At 41.3% G+C, this 19,898-nt stretch overlaps 1 protein-coding gene across 1 annotated transcript; it reads left to right on the forward strand.

The window, feature by feature from the left end:
- The first annotated feature begins 997 nt into the window (after window positions 1-997).
- Window positions 998-17,581, forward strand: LOC119795694 (ankyrin repeat domain-containing protein 13C-like). The gene is made up of 13 exons (XM_038303815.1): window positions 998-1,804; window positions 2,218-2,259; window positions 3,860-3,964; window positions 9,243-9,328; window positions 9,492-9,537; window positions 9,733-9,799; window positions 9,953-10,097; window positions 10,176-10,307; window positions 11,498-11,659; window positions 11,770-11,849; window positions 11,980-12,078; window positions 16,067-16,167; window positions 16,267-17,581. The coding sequence occupies exons 1-13, from the start codon at window positions 1,447-1,449 to the stop codon at window positions 16,395-16,397; spliced, it is 1,554 nt and encodes a 517-aa protein (XP_038159743.1). The 5' UTR covers window positions 998-1,446; the 3' UTR covers window positions 16,398-17,581.
- The last annotated feature ends 2,317 nt before the right edge of the window (window positions 17,582-19,898 follow it).

Genomic DNA, 19,898 nt, shown 5'->3' on the forward strand with positions numbered 1-19,898 from the left:
GCTCGTCCAATGTAATCCAAGTGTCCTGAGTGGGTAGCGTCCATAATTTACTCGAAACGAAGTCATTTAGAACGTTTTAGAGCCTAAACAGTAGTGTATAGGATTTCCTAATAGCGCCCCCATGCGCGCTCACGATTCTACGGAAGCCGGCAGACCAAACCAGCGCATTCAGCTCGGCAAAGAACTCATGCTCTTCCTCAACACTGAAGTCCTCAGACATTTTTCTTTCGTTGTTTCTTTCTTTGCACAGGTAAACAGCACATTTCTTCTTCTACGCTTGCATTATCGGCAGAGCTGACGCTGAATGCGCACTTTCTTCCGGTTTGGTCTGCCGGCTTCCGTAGAATCGTGAGCGCGCATGGGGGCGCTATTAGGAAATCCTATACACTACTGTTTATGCTCTAAAACGTTCTAAATGACTTCGTTTCAAGTAAATTCTGGATGCTACCCACTCAGGACACTTGGATTACATTGGACGAGCAGTATGGAGGAATATTGACACGTTTTTGTGGACTTTTGTGGACCTTTCTGTCTCGGTCACCATAGACCTCCATTATTTGAATGTCAGCAGACAGCAAGAAGCCTCCCAGATCTCCAGATGCATTTGAGATATCAAAAAAGTACTCCAGAGTTTTGTTCAGCATGGGGGTGAGTAGAAAATGAAGGCTAATCATGTTTTGGGTGTACTATTCCTTTAAAGTGGCTACAATGGAAAGCGCAATGCTTAAACTACTTCTTTCTTCAGTATTAAAAACAAAAAAGATATACTTGAGTTCCCTGAATGTCCTTAAAATAAAGTAAATTTCATCTATGACTTGCTACTGTAGTGTTTTTGTTTTCTTATCTGTTAAGCCAACATTTCATTTGAGGTCCGAAAGAATCGATTCTTTTTTTGTCGGTTCAGTTCCGAATGCTTTGGATCTTGAAACGAACCAGAAATCCCGCCGATAGCCCCCGTCTAAACCGACCTAATGTGTGATCTCGCGAGGTTTGCTGGCAGTCGCTAGCCAGAACGTTAGCTCTGTTGGTTTATTGTACCAACCTGTCCAACCATCGTTTGCTGCAAAGACTGAACAGATTTGAATTTAATACGCACCTTTAAAGACGATAGAAGACACAACGATGTAGTCGTCTGTAGGTCGTTTTGATTTCTCCCTCCGTGTTTATTTAGTGCGTGTGGTTTCTGTTATGTTTAAGGTTAATTTCTTTATTCATCGCCGCGCCCATCGTACTCATTTTTTATTTAGGGCTAGCAAGCTAACGTCTAATAGAAGCTAATGTTGGGTGTCAGTTTTTCAGCAGGTGTAGCGATATTAGAATTGTAAACAAAAATATAAAGACAGGAATAAGCCTTCGCAAGTGCTTTATTTTATTATATGGTTTGTTGACTTTTTATCTTTACCTTTCTGTAGTAGACAGTTATACAATTGGCGTACGGTAGTCATAATGACAGGTGAAAAGATACGCACCATGCGGAAGGATCATAATAAGGCGAATAAAAACGAAGCGATATTGGACGCCTATAATGAGACATCCGACGGGACGGTCCCCAATGCTAATAGTAACCGCTTCAAGTCGAACAAGGCTTTTCAGAAATCTGTCAAATCCTCGACACTGCAACAGCAGCTCAATGAGAACAACATAAACGGCAATGCATCGGTTGTGAATGATGACAACAAAAACCCGATAATCCTGACAAACGAGGAGCTGGAGTTTTCTGTTCATGAGTGTGTGTTTAAAGGGGATGTCCGTCGACTCTCATCTCTCATCAGGACCAAGAGCATCTCTCAAAAAGACGTGCATGGTTAGGTTTATGCTCTTTTTTTTTTTTTTACCTATATTTGTAATGATCTCATTGTCACAGACTATATGTGGTGCATTCAATGAAATTATGTGATCAGCAATGTATGAATCTCAGAAATTCAGTTATAAAGTTAAAACTTAAGAAAATACTGATAGAAAGAGAAATTAATGTGTATTTTGTTTGTTTTGATTACCGCTTACAGCAAATTAAAACCCAGAATAATAGGACCATGTCTCCACTGTCATTGAAACCTGCAGGAGTTTAGGCCTCTTTGACCTTATTAGTCACAGTGTCATGAATTTATATAAATAGAATACCTGAAATAAAAAAAAATAAAAAAATCATGACTAATGCTTTTATCTCTGTGGATTCAACATTTTTTAATCATTATTTTATTTACTTTGTCATTTTAGGAAACACACCTCTACATCTTGCTGTAATGTTGGGCCAAAAAGGTAAAAAAAGAAAAGCTTCCCTTTTGTTATTGGAAACCCCCACTGCAAAACCCTTGGTTTTTAACTTAAACATAATTTTTCAGAAAGTTTAAGATTAATTGTGACTATTATTGTACTATCAAATATGATTATGTGTGTTCTCCACACTGCTTTGGGACAATCACCATGATATTGCCATTTAACCCTTTATCGTCTGAGATCTGCTGAGTTGGGAAAATATTTCCTAAAAGGCCTGATAAGTGTGATATTTTTGTGGCATGAATACTAAAATTTAAAATACTATGATTTTGTGTTACATGGGGGAACTCAAACATACCTTAGCAATATAACAAAACAGAATGGTCATTGTGATATCAGTGCATTGCAAAACACTTCTTTGAAGAAAGTTTGATCAGGTTTCTTAAGTCAATTTACACTCCTTCAGAAGAATGTAAATGTAGGTTAATAAGAACGTTGTTTTTGAATTATTCCACAATAATATTGCAATTCTATGTTTTATAATAATTCATTTAAACAAGACTTAAAACTAAACAACCGATAAATGTAGAGGTTTTGGTATCACTGTGTAGAACAATATCTCATTGTGTTGCCATTTGCTTAAAAAAGTGAGATTGGGAGTAAACAGTGCTCAAGGGGGAACTTGTCAGGCACTTGCCTAGACTCATGTTTTCCTATAGGTAGTTTAAAAACCACTTAACCTTAATTCAATTCAATTTCAATTCAGTTTATTTATATAGCCCCAATTCACAACAAATGTCATCTAAACGCATTTTACAGTTCAACCAGATCATACAGTCAAATTGATCCAAAGTTTTCTATCTAAGGAAAACCAGTTGATTGCATCGACTCATTAACTTGAATGCAATCGTTCACACTAAACATGCTTGTAGTGACAGTAGAGAGGAAAAACACCCTTTTAACAGGAAGAAACCTCCATCATAACCAGGCTCAGTGTGAACGGCCATATGCCGAGGCTGACTGGGGTTCAAGGAGACAGAAGCAGAGAAACAAAAATCAGCTACAAAAGGTGGCCCTGTCCAGGAAACACACAGCCAGTCAGACGAGCTCTGAGCCAGCTTCCATGTCAGAGGATGAAGAGAGCACGTCCAGCCAGTCACAGTCAGAGAAACAGGACTACACTGGAAAACAGTTATTGGTTTGATCTATGGGGGTAACTTGATTTCAATCCTATGACTGTTTTTGTGTTTGTGCAAAGAAAAGTTTCCAGATAGCCCGATGTTTCCCTGTTTTAAGCACAGGAGAAATATTAAAACATTTTCTGGCCAGCTCATCGGCAGTGCATATCATCATGCGGCTAGGAAAGTGACTTTTTGCGAGGAGACTCTGAGACCTCTACAGCTTCTCATTAAAATGATGTAGTAGGAATGTGGGTTGCTATTTCTGCAGTAACTCTGAGCAGGATTCTGGTAGGGTAACAGTTAACAACAGGAATCTTAATGTAGTTACTGAATTTGATTGCGTTAATTGTGTTTTTAACATGTCTCTCCATTGTAGAATTAACTGCTGAGCATGAACCAAGCACAGAGTATACTGTACATCTATACAAAGCTTACATTTATCTCTGTGTTTTGTCTTTCAGAGTGTGCCCTTCTCCTCCTGGCTCACAATGCCCCTGTTAAGATAAAAAATGCGCAGGGATGGAGCCCCCTCGCTGAAGCAATCAGCTATGGTGATAGACAGATGAGTAAGTTGCAGCAGCACAGCTCTGAGGAGTTTAATATGTGACATTATGGTAATTTCAGCATCATGTTATGACATTTGGAATCTGAGCTTTGTATTCGACTGTTGATGCCTCTCACTTATGCATTGGCAGCAGAACTGCTGTTTGTCTGAACTGGAAAATCATTTTGGTTACATTCCAGCTGCCTTTGATTTGTGCAAATATTTCCTTCTTTTTCAACCCCCCCCAAAAAAATTATAACTTCAGCTTTGGATTCCCCATTTTTTAGTTTATGGACGCAGTGCAGCTGCTGTGGTGCTTTTTTGTTGGGGCCATTTAAATAATTAAATACAAACATTTAATCATGGCATTGCTCAGATGTCAGCTTCAAAAAGTTATAGGATTTGGCGTTTCTTGGAGCACTTGTCAGCCAGATTGGATTGGAAGCAGTTCGTGCTCTGACTTATGATATGAGGCAGCTCTGAGCTTACGTACTAATCACCATCCTGCTCAGTGATGCTGCTGTTTTTAAGTTCAAAGTCTAGTAAAACAACTTTTTAAATTGTGTAAAACAGGAGCTTGTGTTGACTTTGTTCCCTGCGTAAAGGTGCAGACAAATTCAGCTTTTTTTTTATTCCAGATAGAAGGCAAACATGAGGTTACTGACGTGTTTAAGTCATGCATTTGGTTCATTCTTCCGGTGGACTAGATTTTGAATCTGATTTATTGGGCATCTTGTGGGTATTTTCACAAATGACACCAACCTTTGTTAGTATGCATCTCAGCTACCGCTGCCTGTCATGGCGAGCTGGCCGAGGACAGGTTCTGGGACTAGAAGCTTCGCTTTGAGAAGGTCACGTGTCTCATGAGGGGGCAGCAGTGAGGTTTAGAGGGAGGGCTATCACCTACCAGGATGTGGAAGGTCATACAATTATGGAATATCAGATTTATCCTAGAAAATTGATTTATCTGCAAGTAATTAGTGTGAGCAAGAAATGTAAAGATGTTTGCTTGAGATAAATTATGCATCACAGGTTCAGCGGCACACTAAAGGCTTATAAGTAACACATTTCAGCTGTTAGCTCTGTGGTTGTCTGAATGTGCAGCAGCAAACTGCCTGGTCCTCAATGGCCACAACCAGGCCCGCTCCGGGTGCTGAATTCTGCCTGCATGAGTCAACCAGGATACACTGAGAAGTGCTGACTAGCTCTGTGCAGTCCGCTGTAATTAAAGGGTCACCAGATAGTTTCTCAGTGAGGCTTATTTCACAAAGCCAGTGAGTTATTGCTGCTGACTCTGTCCGTGCTGTTGGTAGTGGTGCATTAGTGTGATGCATTTGAACCAGATGAAGTTAATGATTCTGTTACTGAAGACGTTCAGGGTCAGTTTGGTGCAGCATCCTCCTAAAATGTGGCAAAGAGGGAAGGAAAAAATTGATGTATTGATAGAAATTGATTTGCAAGAATGCTAAGATAGAGACATTAACGCGCACATAGAGGTTTTTTATCTATATGTGTATATATATATATATATATATATATATATATATATATATATATATAGAGAGAGAGAGAGAGAGAGAGAGAGAGATATAATTTTAACCTTTGAGGCGGAAATATTGATGTTAATATGTATCGAATACCGTGGTGAACCGCCACCTTAACGTGGTGGAGGGGTTTCAGTGCCTGGGTGATCCCAGAGGCTATGTTGTCGGGGGCTAAATGCCCCAGGAAGGGTCTCCCAAGGCAAACAGGCTCTGGGTGACAGGTCAGACAAAGAGCGGTTCAAAAACCCTTATGACGAGGACTCAAACGAGGCACGTGACGTCGCCCGGTACGGCGGAGCCGGGACCCCACCCTGGAGCCAGGCCTGGGGTTGGGGTTCGTCGGCGAGCGCCTGGTGGTCGGGTTCTTCCTCGCGGGACCCGGCCGGGCCCAGCCCGAAGGAGCGACGCGAGGCCATCCCCCAGTGGGCCCACCACCTGCAGGGGGAACCATGAGGGACCGGTGCAAAGAAGATTGGGCGGCAGCCACAGGCGGAGACCTCGGCGACCTGATCCGCGGGCGCTTAAACTGGCTCTGGGGACGTGGAATGTCACCTCACTGGCGGGGAAGGAGCCCGAGCTTGTGCGGGAGGTGGAGCGATACCAGCTAGAAATAGTTGGGCTCTCCTCTACGCACAGCCAGGGCTCTGGAACCCAGCTCCTTGAGAGAGGCTGGACTCTCTTCTACTCTGGAGTTACCCACGAGGAAAGGCGGAGGGCAGGGGTGGGGCTGCTTGTCTCCCCCCAGCTCAGCCGTCTCGTGTTGGAGTTCACCCCGGTAGACGAGAGGGTCGCCTCCCTTCGCCTTCGGGTTGAAGGGAGGACTCTGACAGTTGTTTCGGCCTATGGGCCGAACGGCAGTACGGAGTACCAGGCCTTCTTAGCACCCCTGGGGAGGGTGTTAGAAAGCGCCCCTCCCGGGGATTCCATCATTCTGCTGGGAGACTTCAACGCCCACGTGGGAAACGACAGTGACACCTGGAGGGGCGTGATCGGGAGGAACGGGCCCCCAGCTCTGAACCCGAGTGGTGTCTCATTATTGGACTTCTGTGCAAGTCACGGATTGTCCATAATGAACACCATGTTCAGGCATAAGGATGTCCATCGGTGCACTTGGCACCAGGACACCCTAGGCCAAAGGTCGATGATCGACTTTGTAGTCGTATCTTCTGATCTTCGGCCGCATGTCTTGGACACTCGGGTGAAGAGAGGGGCGGAGCTGTACACCGACCACCCCGTGGTGGTGAGTTGGATACGCTGGAAGAGGAGGAAGCCTGAAAGACTCGGCAGGCCCAAACGTGTAGTGAGGGTCTGCTGGGAACGTCTGGTGGAGCCCTCGGTCAGAGACGTGTTCAACTCCCACCTCCGGGAGAGCTTCTCTCAGGTTCCGAGGGAGGTTGGAGACATGGAGTCCGAATGGGCTGTGTTCTCTGCCTCTATTGTCGATGCGGCTGCCCGTAGCTGTGGCCGTAAGGTTTGCGGTGCCTGTCGTGGTGGCAATCCCCGAACCCGGTGGTGGACACCGATAGTAAGGGATGCTGTCAAGCTGAAGAAGGAGTCCTATCAAGCCTGGCTGGCTTGTGGGACTCCTGAAGCAGCAAGCAGGTACCGTGAGGCCAAGCGTGTCGCGGCCCGGGCGGTTGCAGAGGCAAAATCTCTGGCCTGGGAGGAGTTCGGAGAGGCCATGGAAAAAGACTATCGGTTGGCCTCAAAGCGATTCTGGCAAACCGTCCGGCGCCTCCGGAGGGGAAAGCAGTGCTTCACTAACACTGTTTTTAGTGGGTGTGGGGAGCTGCTGACCTTGAAGGAGGATATTGTCGGGCGGTGGAAGGAATACTTTGAGGATCTCCTCAACCCGACAGACATGCCTTCCGTGGGGGAAGAAGAGACGAGGTGCTTGGGGCTGGGTTCGTCCATCACCCAGGCTGAAGTCACCGAGGTAGTCAAAAAACTCCACGGTGGCAAGGCTTCGGGGGTGGACGAGATCCGTCCTGAGTATCTCAGAGCTCTGGATGTTGTCGGGCTGTCATGGTTGACACGTCTCTTCAACATCGCGTGGAGGTCGGGGACAGTTCCCCTGGATTGGCAGACTGGGGTGGTGGTTCCCCTCCACAAGAAGGGGGACCGGAGGGTGTGTTCCAACTATCGGGGAATCACACTTCTCAGCCTCCCCGGAAAGGCCTATGCCAGGGTGCTGGAGAGGAGAGTCCGGCTGATTGTCGAACCTCGGCTGCAGGAGGAGCAGTGTGGTTTTCGTCCTGGCCGTGGAATGGTGGACCAGCTCTACACCCTCTGCAGGGTGCTTGAGGGTTCATGGGAGTTTGCCCAACCAGTCCACATGTGTTTTGTGGACTTGGAGAAGGCATTCGACCGTGTCCCTCGTGCTGCCCTGTGGGGGGTGCTCCAGGAGTATGGAGTCGGGGGCCCTTTATTAGGGGCCATCTGTACAAGCGGAGCAGGAGTCTGGTTCGCATTGCCGGCATTAAGTCGGACCTGTTCCCGGTGCATGTTGGACTCCGACAGGGCTGCCCTCTGTCACCGGTCCTGTTCATAACTTTTATGGACAGGATTTCTAGGTACAGCCAAGGACCGGAGGGGGTCTGGTTTGGGGAACAACGGATCCCGTCCCTGCTTTTTGCTGATGACCTAGTTCTGCTGGCTCCCTCCTGCCAAGACCTACAGCGTGCGCTGGGGCGGTTCGCAGCCGAGTGTGAAGCGGCCGGGATGAGAATCAGCTCCTCCAAATCCGATGCCATGGTTCTCGACCGGAAAAAGGTGGCATGTCCCCTTCGGGTTGGAGGGGAGTCCTTGCCTCAAGTGGAGGAGTTCAAGTATCTTGGGGTCCTGTTCACGAGTGAGGGAAGAATGGAGCGGGAGATCGATAGACGGATCGGTGCGGCTGCTGCAATAATGCGGACGCTGCACCGGTCTGTCGTGGTGAAGAGAGAGCTGAGCGAAAAGGCAAAGCTCTCAATTTACCGGTCGGTCTACGTTCCTACCCTCACCTATGGTCATGAAATTTGGTTTATGACCGAAAGAACGAGATCCCGGATACAAGCGGCTGAAATGAGCTTTCTCCGCAGGGTGGCTGGGCTCTCCCTTAGAGATAGGGTGAGGAGCTCGGTCATTCGGGAGAGGCTCAGTGTAGAGCCGGTTCTCCTCCACATCGAGAGGAGTCAGTTGAGGTGGCTCGGACATCTTCTTCGGATGCCCCCTGGACGCCTCCCTCGGGAGGTGTTCCAGGCATGTCCCACCGGGAGGAGGCCCAGGGGACGACCCAGGACACGCTGGAGAGACTATGTCTCTCGGCTGGCCTGGGAGCGCCTAGGGCTTCCCCCAACAGAGCTGGAGGAGGTGTCTGCGGAGAGGGAAGTCTGGGAGTCTCTGCTTAGTCTGCTGCCCCGGTTCCGGATAAAGCGGGAGACGACGAGTACGAGTACGAGTACCATGAAATGGAACAAACTTGCTGAGAGAATTTAAGTCACCCTGAAGTCTTTTAAGTTTAATCATGTACAACACAATATTTTTCACATGTTCAAAATGTTTTCGGGTATTTTCTTCCCCTCTCTGACAGTACTTTGATCTTTTTTTAGTAATTTAGCCGAGAAGGCAAAGATTTTCTGTATCAACTCTATTTGACTAACCCAGGAAGTCAGTTGCAGATGTTTATTTTTGTTTTGAGCCATACTGTAGATACAACCCATCCATGCTGGTGAATGTTTACTGACCTTATTTGTTTTTGTTCCTTCTTTGTTCCAGTTACAGCAATATTAAGAAAGTTGAAGCAGCAGTCAAGAGAGAATGTGGAGGAGAAAAGGCCAAAATTAATGAAAGCTCTCAGGGAGGTGAGGATTACATGTAATATGAGACATGTGTAGATATCGCCTGAATGCTACACCCACCCTCGTGTCTTACAAAAATGATTTTGTATAAATGAAGACGATACTGCAAAGTCTTCTCTATTGATCAGATGAATTCTTTGACCTGTTTGTTGTTTTTTTCCTGCAGCTTGGTGACTTTTATCTCGAAGTTCACTGGGACTTCCAGAGCTGGGGTGAGATTTGTCCTTATAAAAATAAAAAATCAGTTTTCTTTTACGATGGCATAGCAAGAACATCGTCTGCAAAGGTGTACATTTTATTGCAGATTAACAAATAGTTGATCAAATCTTTCTGTTATCAATTAATATTTGGAAATAACAGTATCTCAAAGAGATGAGTTTATTAACATCACTTTCTGTCTGTTTTAGTGCCTTTGCTTTCCAGGATGCTGCCATCTGATGCTTGTAAAATCTACAAGCAGGGCAATAATATCAGGTAATTAAAAAAACAAAGTTCCAGCACTAGTAGAAGAGTAGAAGGAAAGTTAAATGCAGCAAATGGCTGATATTTAGGCCAAGGACTTCTTTTGGAGGCAGAAAGTAGGCCGAAACAATTCTGACACCCTCCTCATTCTCTGTCCCAATTTAGACTTGACACTACACTCATCGACTTCAACGATATGAAGTGTCAGCGCGGAGATCTGAGCTTCATTTTTAATGGTGAAGCCCCACCTTCCCAGTCCTTTGTGGTTCTGGACAATGAAGCTAAAGTGTACCAAAGAATACACCACGAGGTGATAAGCTGTGACCTGAAATCTGTTTGAATGAATGTTTATCATGATGTATTTAGCAAGCTTTAATTGCTGTCCTAGGAATCTGAGATGGAGACTGAAGAGGAAGTAGACATTCTGATGAGCAGCGACGTCTACTCTGCAACTCTGTCAACAAAGTCGATAACTTTCTCTCGGAGTCAGATTGGCTGGCTCTTCAGAGAGGATAAAACGGTAATGTTTGCATCGGAGCTTCAGTAAGACACTTGTCACACTTTAACTGGAGAACAGATTTACTACAGGAGTCCCTTAAATACTTTAAACTATATATCCTTAATTAAAATATTCTACAAGAAGACTTGGTTAGGGGTCTGTCTGTCTGGCTTTAACAATGGTCTTTGGTTCATCAGCATAATTGGTTCTGGTGTTTCCTCTTTGTTTTACCTCATGGATTCTCAGACCCCTTTGCTAACCTGTCGAGCCCTATAAAGCCAAGAAACATTGCCAAGAACTGCTTGAAATGACAAGAATGATTAGATTAATCGTAATTAATCGATTATTGAAATAAACGTCAACTAATTTAGTATTCAATCGTTAACTGGAGTATAGAGACTGTAAAACATGCCTTTAGCTGACAGAGCAACCCACTTACAGCAGTTATTATATCAAAATTGTAAAAGTATATATATACATTTTGCATTTAGGATAAGAAAGTTTTTGTCTGTCAATCTGCTCTATCCAGAGCTCCTCAAGTGGAAAAGTTTTAGTTTCACCTGGTTTCGTTTCGAAAAAACAATATTTCTTTGAGGAACCTTGGGTTATCCAATTATTAATCAAAAAATAATCGCTAGATTAATCAATTAGCAAAATAATCGTTAGTTGCAGCCCTAGAAATCAGCATCATGAACCTTATGGGCAGATGGAAGCATTACATTTTTTAATGTCCTGGTATTTGATTACTCTGAGTTTCAATTTGAACACAGTGGTTAAAGTCCAGTGGATGATGATAGCTCGTCATATCATCACAAACTGAAGAAATGCCTCAATTGGACCTCATTTATTCAGTGACACAACCCTTTTCCTCAAGGCTTAGACCTAGATTTTAAAATGAAATTCAATCTTTATCAGAAAAAGGTCTCAGTAGGTATCAGACCTGTTTCTTATCTTAGCACTTAGCAAAGTCCTGGATGCGTATGTTTGTGCTACACACCTTGTTTTTTTCACCCCTGCTAGAATTCTTAATTGGGCTTTGCTTTACAGTCCTCCTCAGGTTGCAGTTATCACTACTGCTTATGAATTCTTCTTCTTCCACATAACCTTCCTAAGATGTTGTTGAATACACCACTCTGCCACTCAGTAAAGTGAGCACAGCTATTTTGTATCTGGCCGATGATGACTTTTAGATTTCTGCGTTCTGTGTTTAGGAGAGGGTTGGAAATTTCATGGCTGACTTCTATGCTGTCAACGGTCTGGTGCTGGAGTCCAGGAAACGGCGGGAACATTTAAGCGAAGAAGACATTATGAGGAATAAAGCCATCATGGAGAGCCTGAGTAAAGGAGGGAGCATTAGCGAGCAGAATTTTGAGGTAGGAAAAAAAAGTTTATTTCTGTGCTCTGTCTTCATTTACCGACAGTTAATAGTTGTATCACTTTAAAACGGTCATTATCTCCCTGACTGATGTTTTCCTGTCTTTAGCCTGCGAGGAGGCAGTCCCTTACAGCTCCAGCCCCCAACACTATTTCTTGGGAAGAGTACATTACAGCGGAGCATGGAAAGTACGTTTCTATGGTTTCATCAGTCATTGCCGTAATTTGGCCGATTATTCAGGGCAGCTACAAGCCTATCTGTGCAAGTGTTAAGTTTGTAATACATCTTTATCTGCTTTGTGTCTCATCTCACCTTCAGGCCGCCTCACCTCGGCCGGGAGCTCATGTGCAAGGAAAGCAAGAAGAACTTCAAAGCTACCGTAGCCATGAGCCAGGATTTTCCTCTAGGCATTGAGTCGTAAGTACATCCCATCCTCCTTAGATCTATCCGCAGGGCTTTCAGCGCTGCTTGATCCATGGAATACTCTTGGGGTTTTAGGAAAGTGTTGAGTGGAGATAAAATAATTCAGATAATAAGGCCTGGAACATGAAAGGTTTCACTTCTTACACGGAATAACCGCTGATAAGAAAATCTACAAAACCAGAAAGAAAATTAAACCCGTCCATGAACTGAATGCAGACATTAACAGATTTCTTTATTTTTCTAGTAAACAACAAACATCAGTTCTTTTTCCACTGCAGTTTATCTGTTTAAAAAAGTAATACTAATATACCAGCAGCCCAGCTGGTATGCCTGATGTGGAGCTTCTTTAATTGGCTGGAGCTGCTTGTAGTTTCCAGCTTCAGAGGTTATTTTCAATTTACAGAGCTCCTGTACCATATTTTAAAAAAAATCCCAAGATGAAAGTTGGAACACAGAAACAAATGTATCACTCTGTTACTTTAAATAAGTAGAATTTTTTTGCATGTTTTTGTTTTTTAGAGGAGCTGTAGTTCAATTGTCACACTAAAGCCATGTATTTAGCTTTACTTATTTGGTGTAACACACTAAAACTAAAATATATTGCTTTCTCGAAATAAGAATTGGTTTCATTTTCTGCTAAAATTGGGTTTCGGTCAATCCGTGATCTTTAAATTGGTCATGGAGAACCAGTAAAGTAGATTTGAGAAAAAAAAAACAGTTTAAAAGATACATGCATGTTAGAAAAGGTAAATGATGATGATGTTGGATTAATGCAGGCAGTGTTATGTAAGGAAATTGCCTTATCTCCTCTGCTGAGTGAACCCTAATGGGGAAAACATTAAAACCCCATTCTTTATCACAGTTAATGGCTTTTTAATGTCATTTTTAGTCTTCGCATTTTCTGCTTTGTATTGTTGAAAATATATTTGCTGCTTTTATAATGTTCACTTTAATGGAAAAAAAACATCAGTGTTGCGGTTAGAGAAAAATTACTACATCTTGGAGCAGATTATATTATCAGAAGTCTCCGTCCCACGGGCTCTTTATAAGTGTTTTCTTTTTCTTTTTTTTTTTCCTCCAGCCGAACAGCCCTTTGTAAAAGTATTCCTGTCCCTAAGAACTTTTCCACATTGTGTCACGTCACATCTTTAATGTATTTTATGATAAATTAATATAAATGAATGCATAATGGGAAGTCGATAATGCTTTGGGTTTTTAATGTGTTTTCAGATTTGGGATTTAACGTGACTTAAAAAAAGAGATGCATTGATTCTGTTCAGATTTCTTTTTGAGAGATAATATCAGCTGTATCCAAAGATGCTTCCTAGCTACCCAAACATTAGTTATTTATAGTACTGGCCAGGGAGCGTGCTTAAAACGGAGTTTGGCGGAAATCATTTTTACTTTTTCAAAGCTAAAAGAAGGTGATTACTTGCTGGCTATTGCATCATATATCAGCAAATACTCCTCACTTTTTTACCTGTCTGTCAGCACTTCAGATTATGTACAAAGGCTTGTTTACATGGCAAGATTTAAAAATTCAATACTCATTTTAATACCCAAGAGACTCCAAATATGGTGATGGAACAGTATTGGTCATACAGTGTGTTTGTGGTTACACAGCACAGCACAAGCTGATTTTCACGCACTTGCTGCTCATTGAGAAAAGTGTGTGCAGACGCAGCTGACTGAAGCAGTAGTGAGAATGGCATTGCTTTATTTCTCTGATTAATTGAAAATAAAAAGTTTTAAGGTTTTCAAGGGAGAAAGTACAACTCAAAATATCATCTATGCCACGGATGTCAAAGTGGTTCCAGAAAGGGCCGTGTGGCTGCAGGTTTTCTTTCCAACCAAGCAATAGCACACTAGACTCCAGCCATCTCATCAAGTGAGTCCAATCTGAACATGATGACTTGATGAGATGAATGGAGTCTACTGTGCTATTGCTTGGTTGGAAAGAAAACCTGCAGCAACACGGCCCTTTCTGGAACCACTTTGACACCCCTGATCTATGCAGTCAGTTCATCAAAATTATGATCCTACCTTTTAAATATTATTTTCTGAGCAGAAGACCCCCGCATACAGGTGGGCAGTGGCACTGCAAATCCACGATGACGGCTCCCTCCAGTCAGCAAAACAAGTCCTTCCGCTGACGTTTGTAGCAGCTGGAAGTTAATATAAGCTTCTTCTTTTTTTTTTTTTTTTTTTTTGCCTCGCAAGTTTAAGTGAACATTAGTGTTGATTAGTGCAGTGATCAAAGCAGTCTCACTTTTCACTGCATGTAGACCTAAGTGCAGTGTAACCTCTTTATATTTACATATTCTTGTTCATTATTTATGATTGCGGGCTAACGGCATTAACCATCCTTACCTAAGAAGGAGAGACCTCAGCTTGGATGCAATGACTGTCTCCCAGCCAGCTCCTGAGTCAGTTTCTCTTGATGTGCCACATCCAGCGGTAAAGCCCAGCATTTTGGATGCACTTGACTCGGGGAACAACACAGAAGATCAGCCAAGACAATCCTATGTGTGGATTTTCCTCGATTTGTTATTTGCTATTAACAAAGCACAGGAAGCAGGATGATCTCCCTGATAATAAAAGCCACTTCTAAAGCAAAGAACAGGGCAGGATTGACATGGTTATCGTGATGGTCTTGAATCCCTGCCTAAGCTTAAAAAGCTAACGAAAAAAAAACATGTCTGTGATGTGTTAGGCTTCTTTTCATTTAGAGCATCTTCAATTCTAATCTTTTGATACCTGTAGAAACCCTGGTTTCTCTTTACAGTTCAGTTACTTCATGCACCATTTCTTAGAAACAGGTAGTTTTAGTGTGACCTAGATGCATGTTTAATACCCTGAATTTTTTTTTTTTTTTTGTCATCATCCCAAACCTAATCTTTGTTTAAGGGTCTATTCACTTCTGCCACATTTGGTCTGCTGTAAAGAGACCATAAAATGTCCACTATGGTAGCAAACCATCATAGGGGTAAAGGTAAAGTCGAGCTGTCTGATACATGGCAACACTGCTGCCAGCAAGCGGTCTATCTCCCCAAGTTTGTGGATGGATTCACTGTCACAAAATAAACATCGAAAGTCACTAAATGTAAATTAAATGAGCTGCTCTTGACACTCTCTGACGCTTCTGTAAAAACATGATAAATATGCGAAACAGAGGCGCTGCATGCAGGACTCCTATAGTTTTCCTCCATTTCTGATTCTGGTCTCCATCCTGCTGTAGTCATTTCTGACCAGCGGGAGCAACGATTGTCAGACCTGTGACTTTGCTATGAGTTATAGTCCACTTGCAAAAAGTACAAAACCATATGGTCTGTTTGTATGGACCAAGCAAGCGGTTTCCGTTCTAGTGTAAATAAACCCTATAGTAAAAATAATGACTATTCAATTAATTAATTATTTCTTTTTACTTTTCACATTTCCATGAAATAATTAACCATCAGACATAACACATTTCATAATTGATCATGTCCTTTATTTCAAAACATGTCACCAAAAGCATACATAAAAATTGTCAGTTCTTGTACAGAATTGTGTAGAATTTGAAATGTAAGCTCTGAATATTTATACCTTTAATCAGGAATTGTACAGCCAGGATGATTGGAGGTATTCTTAATGGCTGCAGTGTTGAAAACAATGCATTGAGGATTTTATGAAAACCTAGAAGCTGAGCAGTTTGTTAGTATACCACATTATTAAGGGACACAACACAACATTTTTAGTTATATTATACATGTAACAATGTATCTGTTTATTGCATTATATTTTAGTCAACAAAAGTGTGAACTATTCAGTTTAATTTCTAAATGTTAACCTGTAGATGTATGTTTTCTTCCATTGTCCTCTAGTATTTTTTTATTATTAACTTTTTTCAACAAATTTCTCGAATTGCATCACATCTCTTTTGAGTTCCTGTTGTGTTCTGTGTTTAAAAGCCAAGTTCTGAATCCTTTGCTTCTTCCTCCAGGTTACTAAATGTGTTGGAAGTGATAGCCCCTTTCAAGCACTTCAACAAACTCCGGGAGTTTGTTCAGATGAAACTTCCACCGGGATTCCCAGTCAAACTCGGTATGCTTCGACCTTACCACTAGACTGCCTGCAAGTGGGCAAGCTTCAGGGGGAAAGATCAATAACAGGCTTTTTTAACTTATCTTCTTGTTCTTGCAGACATCCCCGTCTTCCCAACCATCACAGCGACGGTCACCTTTCAGGAGTTCCGTTACGACGATTTTGACGAGTCTATTTTCTTCATCCCTGCTGAATACAAGGAAGACCCAAGCCGCTTTCCTGACCTTTGACCTGCCAAAGGGTTCAGTTTGAGTTAAGGGAGAACTGAGGACTGGTCTGATTCTTAATACATTTTACCTATTTAAAGTTTAAAAAAAAAGGGAAGAAAATGGGCAGGGTGCTCTTATTGATTAGTTTTCTGTTCATTTTGCTGATGCATCCAATACAAATGAACCCAAGAGGATTTGTCAGAGTGCCATGTAACCCAAAAGATGAATATCTGCAGATGTTTTTTGTCAAATGATTAATGGCTTTCATTGTACTTGCTGTTTATACATGAAGCAGGTAAAGCTGCTGCTGTGTGCTGCTGTGCACCATTTTTAAAGCTGTCAGATCATCGATATTTCAGTATACTCCACTGATATATGAATTCCTGAAGCTGCGCTCACTTCTTCAGAAATGTAAATAATTCTTTCATTTTTGGTTCACAACATAAAAACCCACAAATATAGATATATCCTTAAACTGAGCTTACTGGTCATTTATATATTGCATATTATATATATAAACTCAAAGGAGTGACACTGTGTAGCAATACATTTCCAGTACTTAAGAATGTTTTTTACCCAAATGGGACACGGTTTGGTATAAACAACCTCAAACAGTTTGATATCAAAGCCTTTTTCCCTGTGCAGGACACGGCCTCCTGTGCTTTCAGGTCTGCTCATGTTACCTCTCAGCTGTCTGTGTTTTGTCGTAAAGTACGAACCCCTGTGCTCGGTACGAGTGAGTACGTCTACTGTTTCCTGAAACGTTCTGTGTGTGTGTGTGTGTGGGGGGGAGAACTCGGATTGGGGTATCAGGTAAACAGTTTGTAGTCTTAATATTGCACTGATATTTAAAGGCATGCTACAGCTCTGTTAGCCTCCTGGATCAAATGTATCCTGATGCTACATTAGCCAAGAGTTTGTTAATGTATAGTACACGCAGACACGTGATTCTTTAGATTAACGGGTGTGTGACGAATAACACTAACACTTTGAAACGATGTCTTGCGATACACTTTTTTTTTGTTTCAAATGTATATGAATCCGAGGAGTGGAAATGCAGCTGTGAAGTTCATTAAGCTGGATATCAGTATTGAGACAGGAAATGATGTGATCCATCAAATTGTTGCTGGCTTCAGCTGTTCTGTACTGCAACCATATCTACTTCACATCCCTTTAAATAAAGCACCAGCATCATGTTTCAGCTACACCTGTGCTAGCATCATTATTTTCAGTTTAGACTTGATCCATTTAATGTGGTAATGCTACCTGTAAAGAATCTAGTTTTAGCTCTGATCACTATTGTTTGAGTAGTGAGTTATAAATACTGGGACCCAAAGGGCTAAGGCACTGAAAAAACAAGATTTTTTTTTTCTTAAGAGCAAATCTTATATTAGCTTGAAGCATTAGTTGGTTATTTTCTTTCAACTCTAATAAACAAATGACATCAGAGAGGCTCAGTTAAAACCCTTACATCAGCTCTGCTACCATCTAGTGGTTAAAGGTGTAACTTCATACAATGCTGGCTCAAAATTGAAAAGGTAAATTAGAGTAGGCCTGTACATATATTTTTTAAAGTAACTTTCATCAGTGGAAACTGATTTCAGAAGTCCAATGTGTATAAGTGACTGAGGAGTAAGGTTTTTATTTTTTATCTTTGAGCAAAAGCATTAACCTTTTAAAAATACGTTATGTCATGAGTCCATTTTTTAAGCTAAAACTGTAGAAGCACCTTTCTATTTTTTTCCACTTTCATAAGAAATATGTGGTGAAGGATTTATAAATGACTGACATTTAATAAACTCCCCAAAATACTTTTTCAAAAAAGAAAAAACAATGAAATCAAAATAAGGAATTTAAATGCAGAAATGTCCATGACCTACACAGTCAAGGGGATGACACTTGACTTCTTAGTTTTACAAGACTATTGCTACTGATAAGGAAGCCAACTGTACTTTAAACAGGAATATAACTGCAAAGGTTTAACTTAAAAGTTTGGTATAAAATTTTAATTTTCTGAGATGCGCCTCTTTTTAAAGGCAGGGAATCTTAATTGCTTATGCAACTAGAAAAAATACTGTAAGCTAAACTGTAAGCTGAAAAATGACAGAAAATAAGCAGACATTAAAAAATCTAAAACTGCTGAATTTCTATTAAATAGCAGAAAACAAAAGTATTTAATCACCGTGAAAAACAGCTGAAGTATGCTGAAGTCAACAACAGAAACATGGCAGACATGTATTAGCAGCAATCAGAAAAGTCTAGAAAGAAAGCAAAAACTTGAATATCTGGTTGAAGAAGAACGTGAGTAGTTTAAGGATAGAGCTTAAAATGTTAAAGAATATTGTACTGAATTGAGCATGGGGTTAAATTATTTGTTTCAAATGTGTTAGTTGATCAACTTATAGAAAATGGTGTAATCTTAATTGGCTTTACAAGCCAATACGGAAGAGGATTAGGGCAACTGAAAAAAAAAAGTAAACTGATTTTTAAATTTTATTTCAGTTTAACATGGGAAAAAAGTCAGAATTCTGATTTTTTTTCTCAGAATTCTGAGTTTAAAGTCAGAATTCTGACTTTAATCTCACAATTCTGACTGAATTCTGACAATAAAAAAGTCAGAATTCTGAGAAAAAAAAGTCAGAATTCTGAGAAAAAAGTCAGAATTCTGAGAAAAAAGTCAGAATTCTGAGATTAAAGTCAGAATTCTGACTTTTTTCCCGTACTAAACTGAAAAAAAAAATTAAAAATCAGTTAACTTTTTTTTTTTTTCAGTGGCCCTAATCCTTTTCCGTAAGCCAAAGCCCCATATGCAAGAAAGACTATGAGAAGCAGACAAATGGGGGTGAAATACAGAGAGAGTTAAGTGACTGAATTTTCAAAAAAGTTGCTGCAATGTGGAAAATCGAAAAGCATTTCACAATTCATGACTGAAAAATCCTAGAGAAAAATAGAAGCAAACTGGATAAAACTTACTGTTCAAACAGTTGCTGAGACGTGGGATTACTTAATAAATGTTGAAAACACAAGAAAGAACCTACAGTATAAGCTGAGGACACAACAAACTACATAAGAAGCTTGTATTTAAAGGTTTAAGAAATGTAAATTATGGACAGGGACAGGAAAATTATTACAGAAATAAGCTGAAGTTGAAATCAAAAACTGTAAGGAAGTAGCAGAAAACATGTGTTTAATTGCCTTTCTGAAAAATAGAGGAAGACGGCAGGAGCAAGTGGCAGAAACACGGCTGATTATAAATTAGAAAAAGAAACCAAAATCAAGCTGAACTTCAAAGAAACTAGACCATGCATCTGATACTTTAAGGCTGTACTATTGTAGGTCTTTATTATCAGGAAGTCCTCAAACTGTAGTTAAATGTTGTTCCAAAATGCTGCAGCCAGAGTTTTGATGAAAATTAAAAAGATTTTTATACTACCTAGCTTTCCTCATTTCAGATTATGACTCTTAGAGTGGACATGCAGCTACGATGACAATTTCAGACCCCTGTGGGAGAACTTCTAAATT

This window comes from Cyprinodon tularosa, unplaced genomic scaffold (assembly GCF_016077235.1).
Source record: "Cyprinodon tularosa strain WSP-4 unplaced genomic scaffold, ASM1607723v1 ctg52, whole genome shotgun sequence".
NCBI classification, from domain to species: Eukaryota; Metazoa; Chordata; class Actinopteri; order Cyprinodontiformes; family Cyprinodontidae; genus Cyprinodon; species Cyprinodon tularosa.

Coding starts and splice junctions, on each gene's coding strand:
- LOC119795694 (XM_038303815.1), top strand. CDS start 1,447: ATGACAGGTGAAAAGATACGCACCATGCGGAAGGATCATAATAAGGCG. Junction 10,098..10,175: donor ACCAAAGAATACACCACGAG/GTGATAAGCTGT, acceptor TTGCTGTCCTAG/GAATCTGAGATGGAGACTGA. Junction 11,660..11,769: donor TTAGCGAGCAGAATTTTGAG/GTAGGAAAAAAA, acceptor TCCTGTCTTTAG/CCTGCGAGGAGGCAGTCCCT.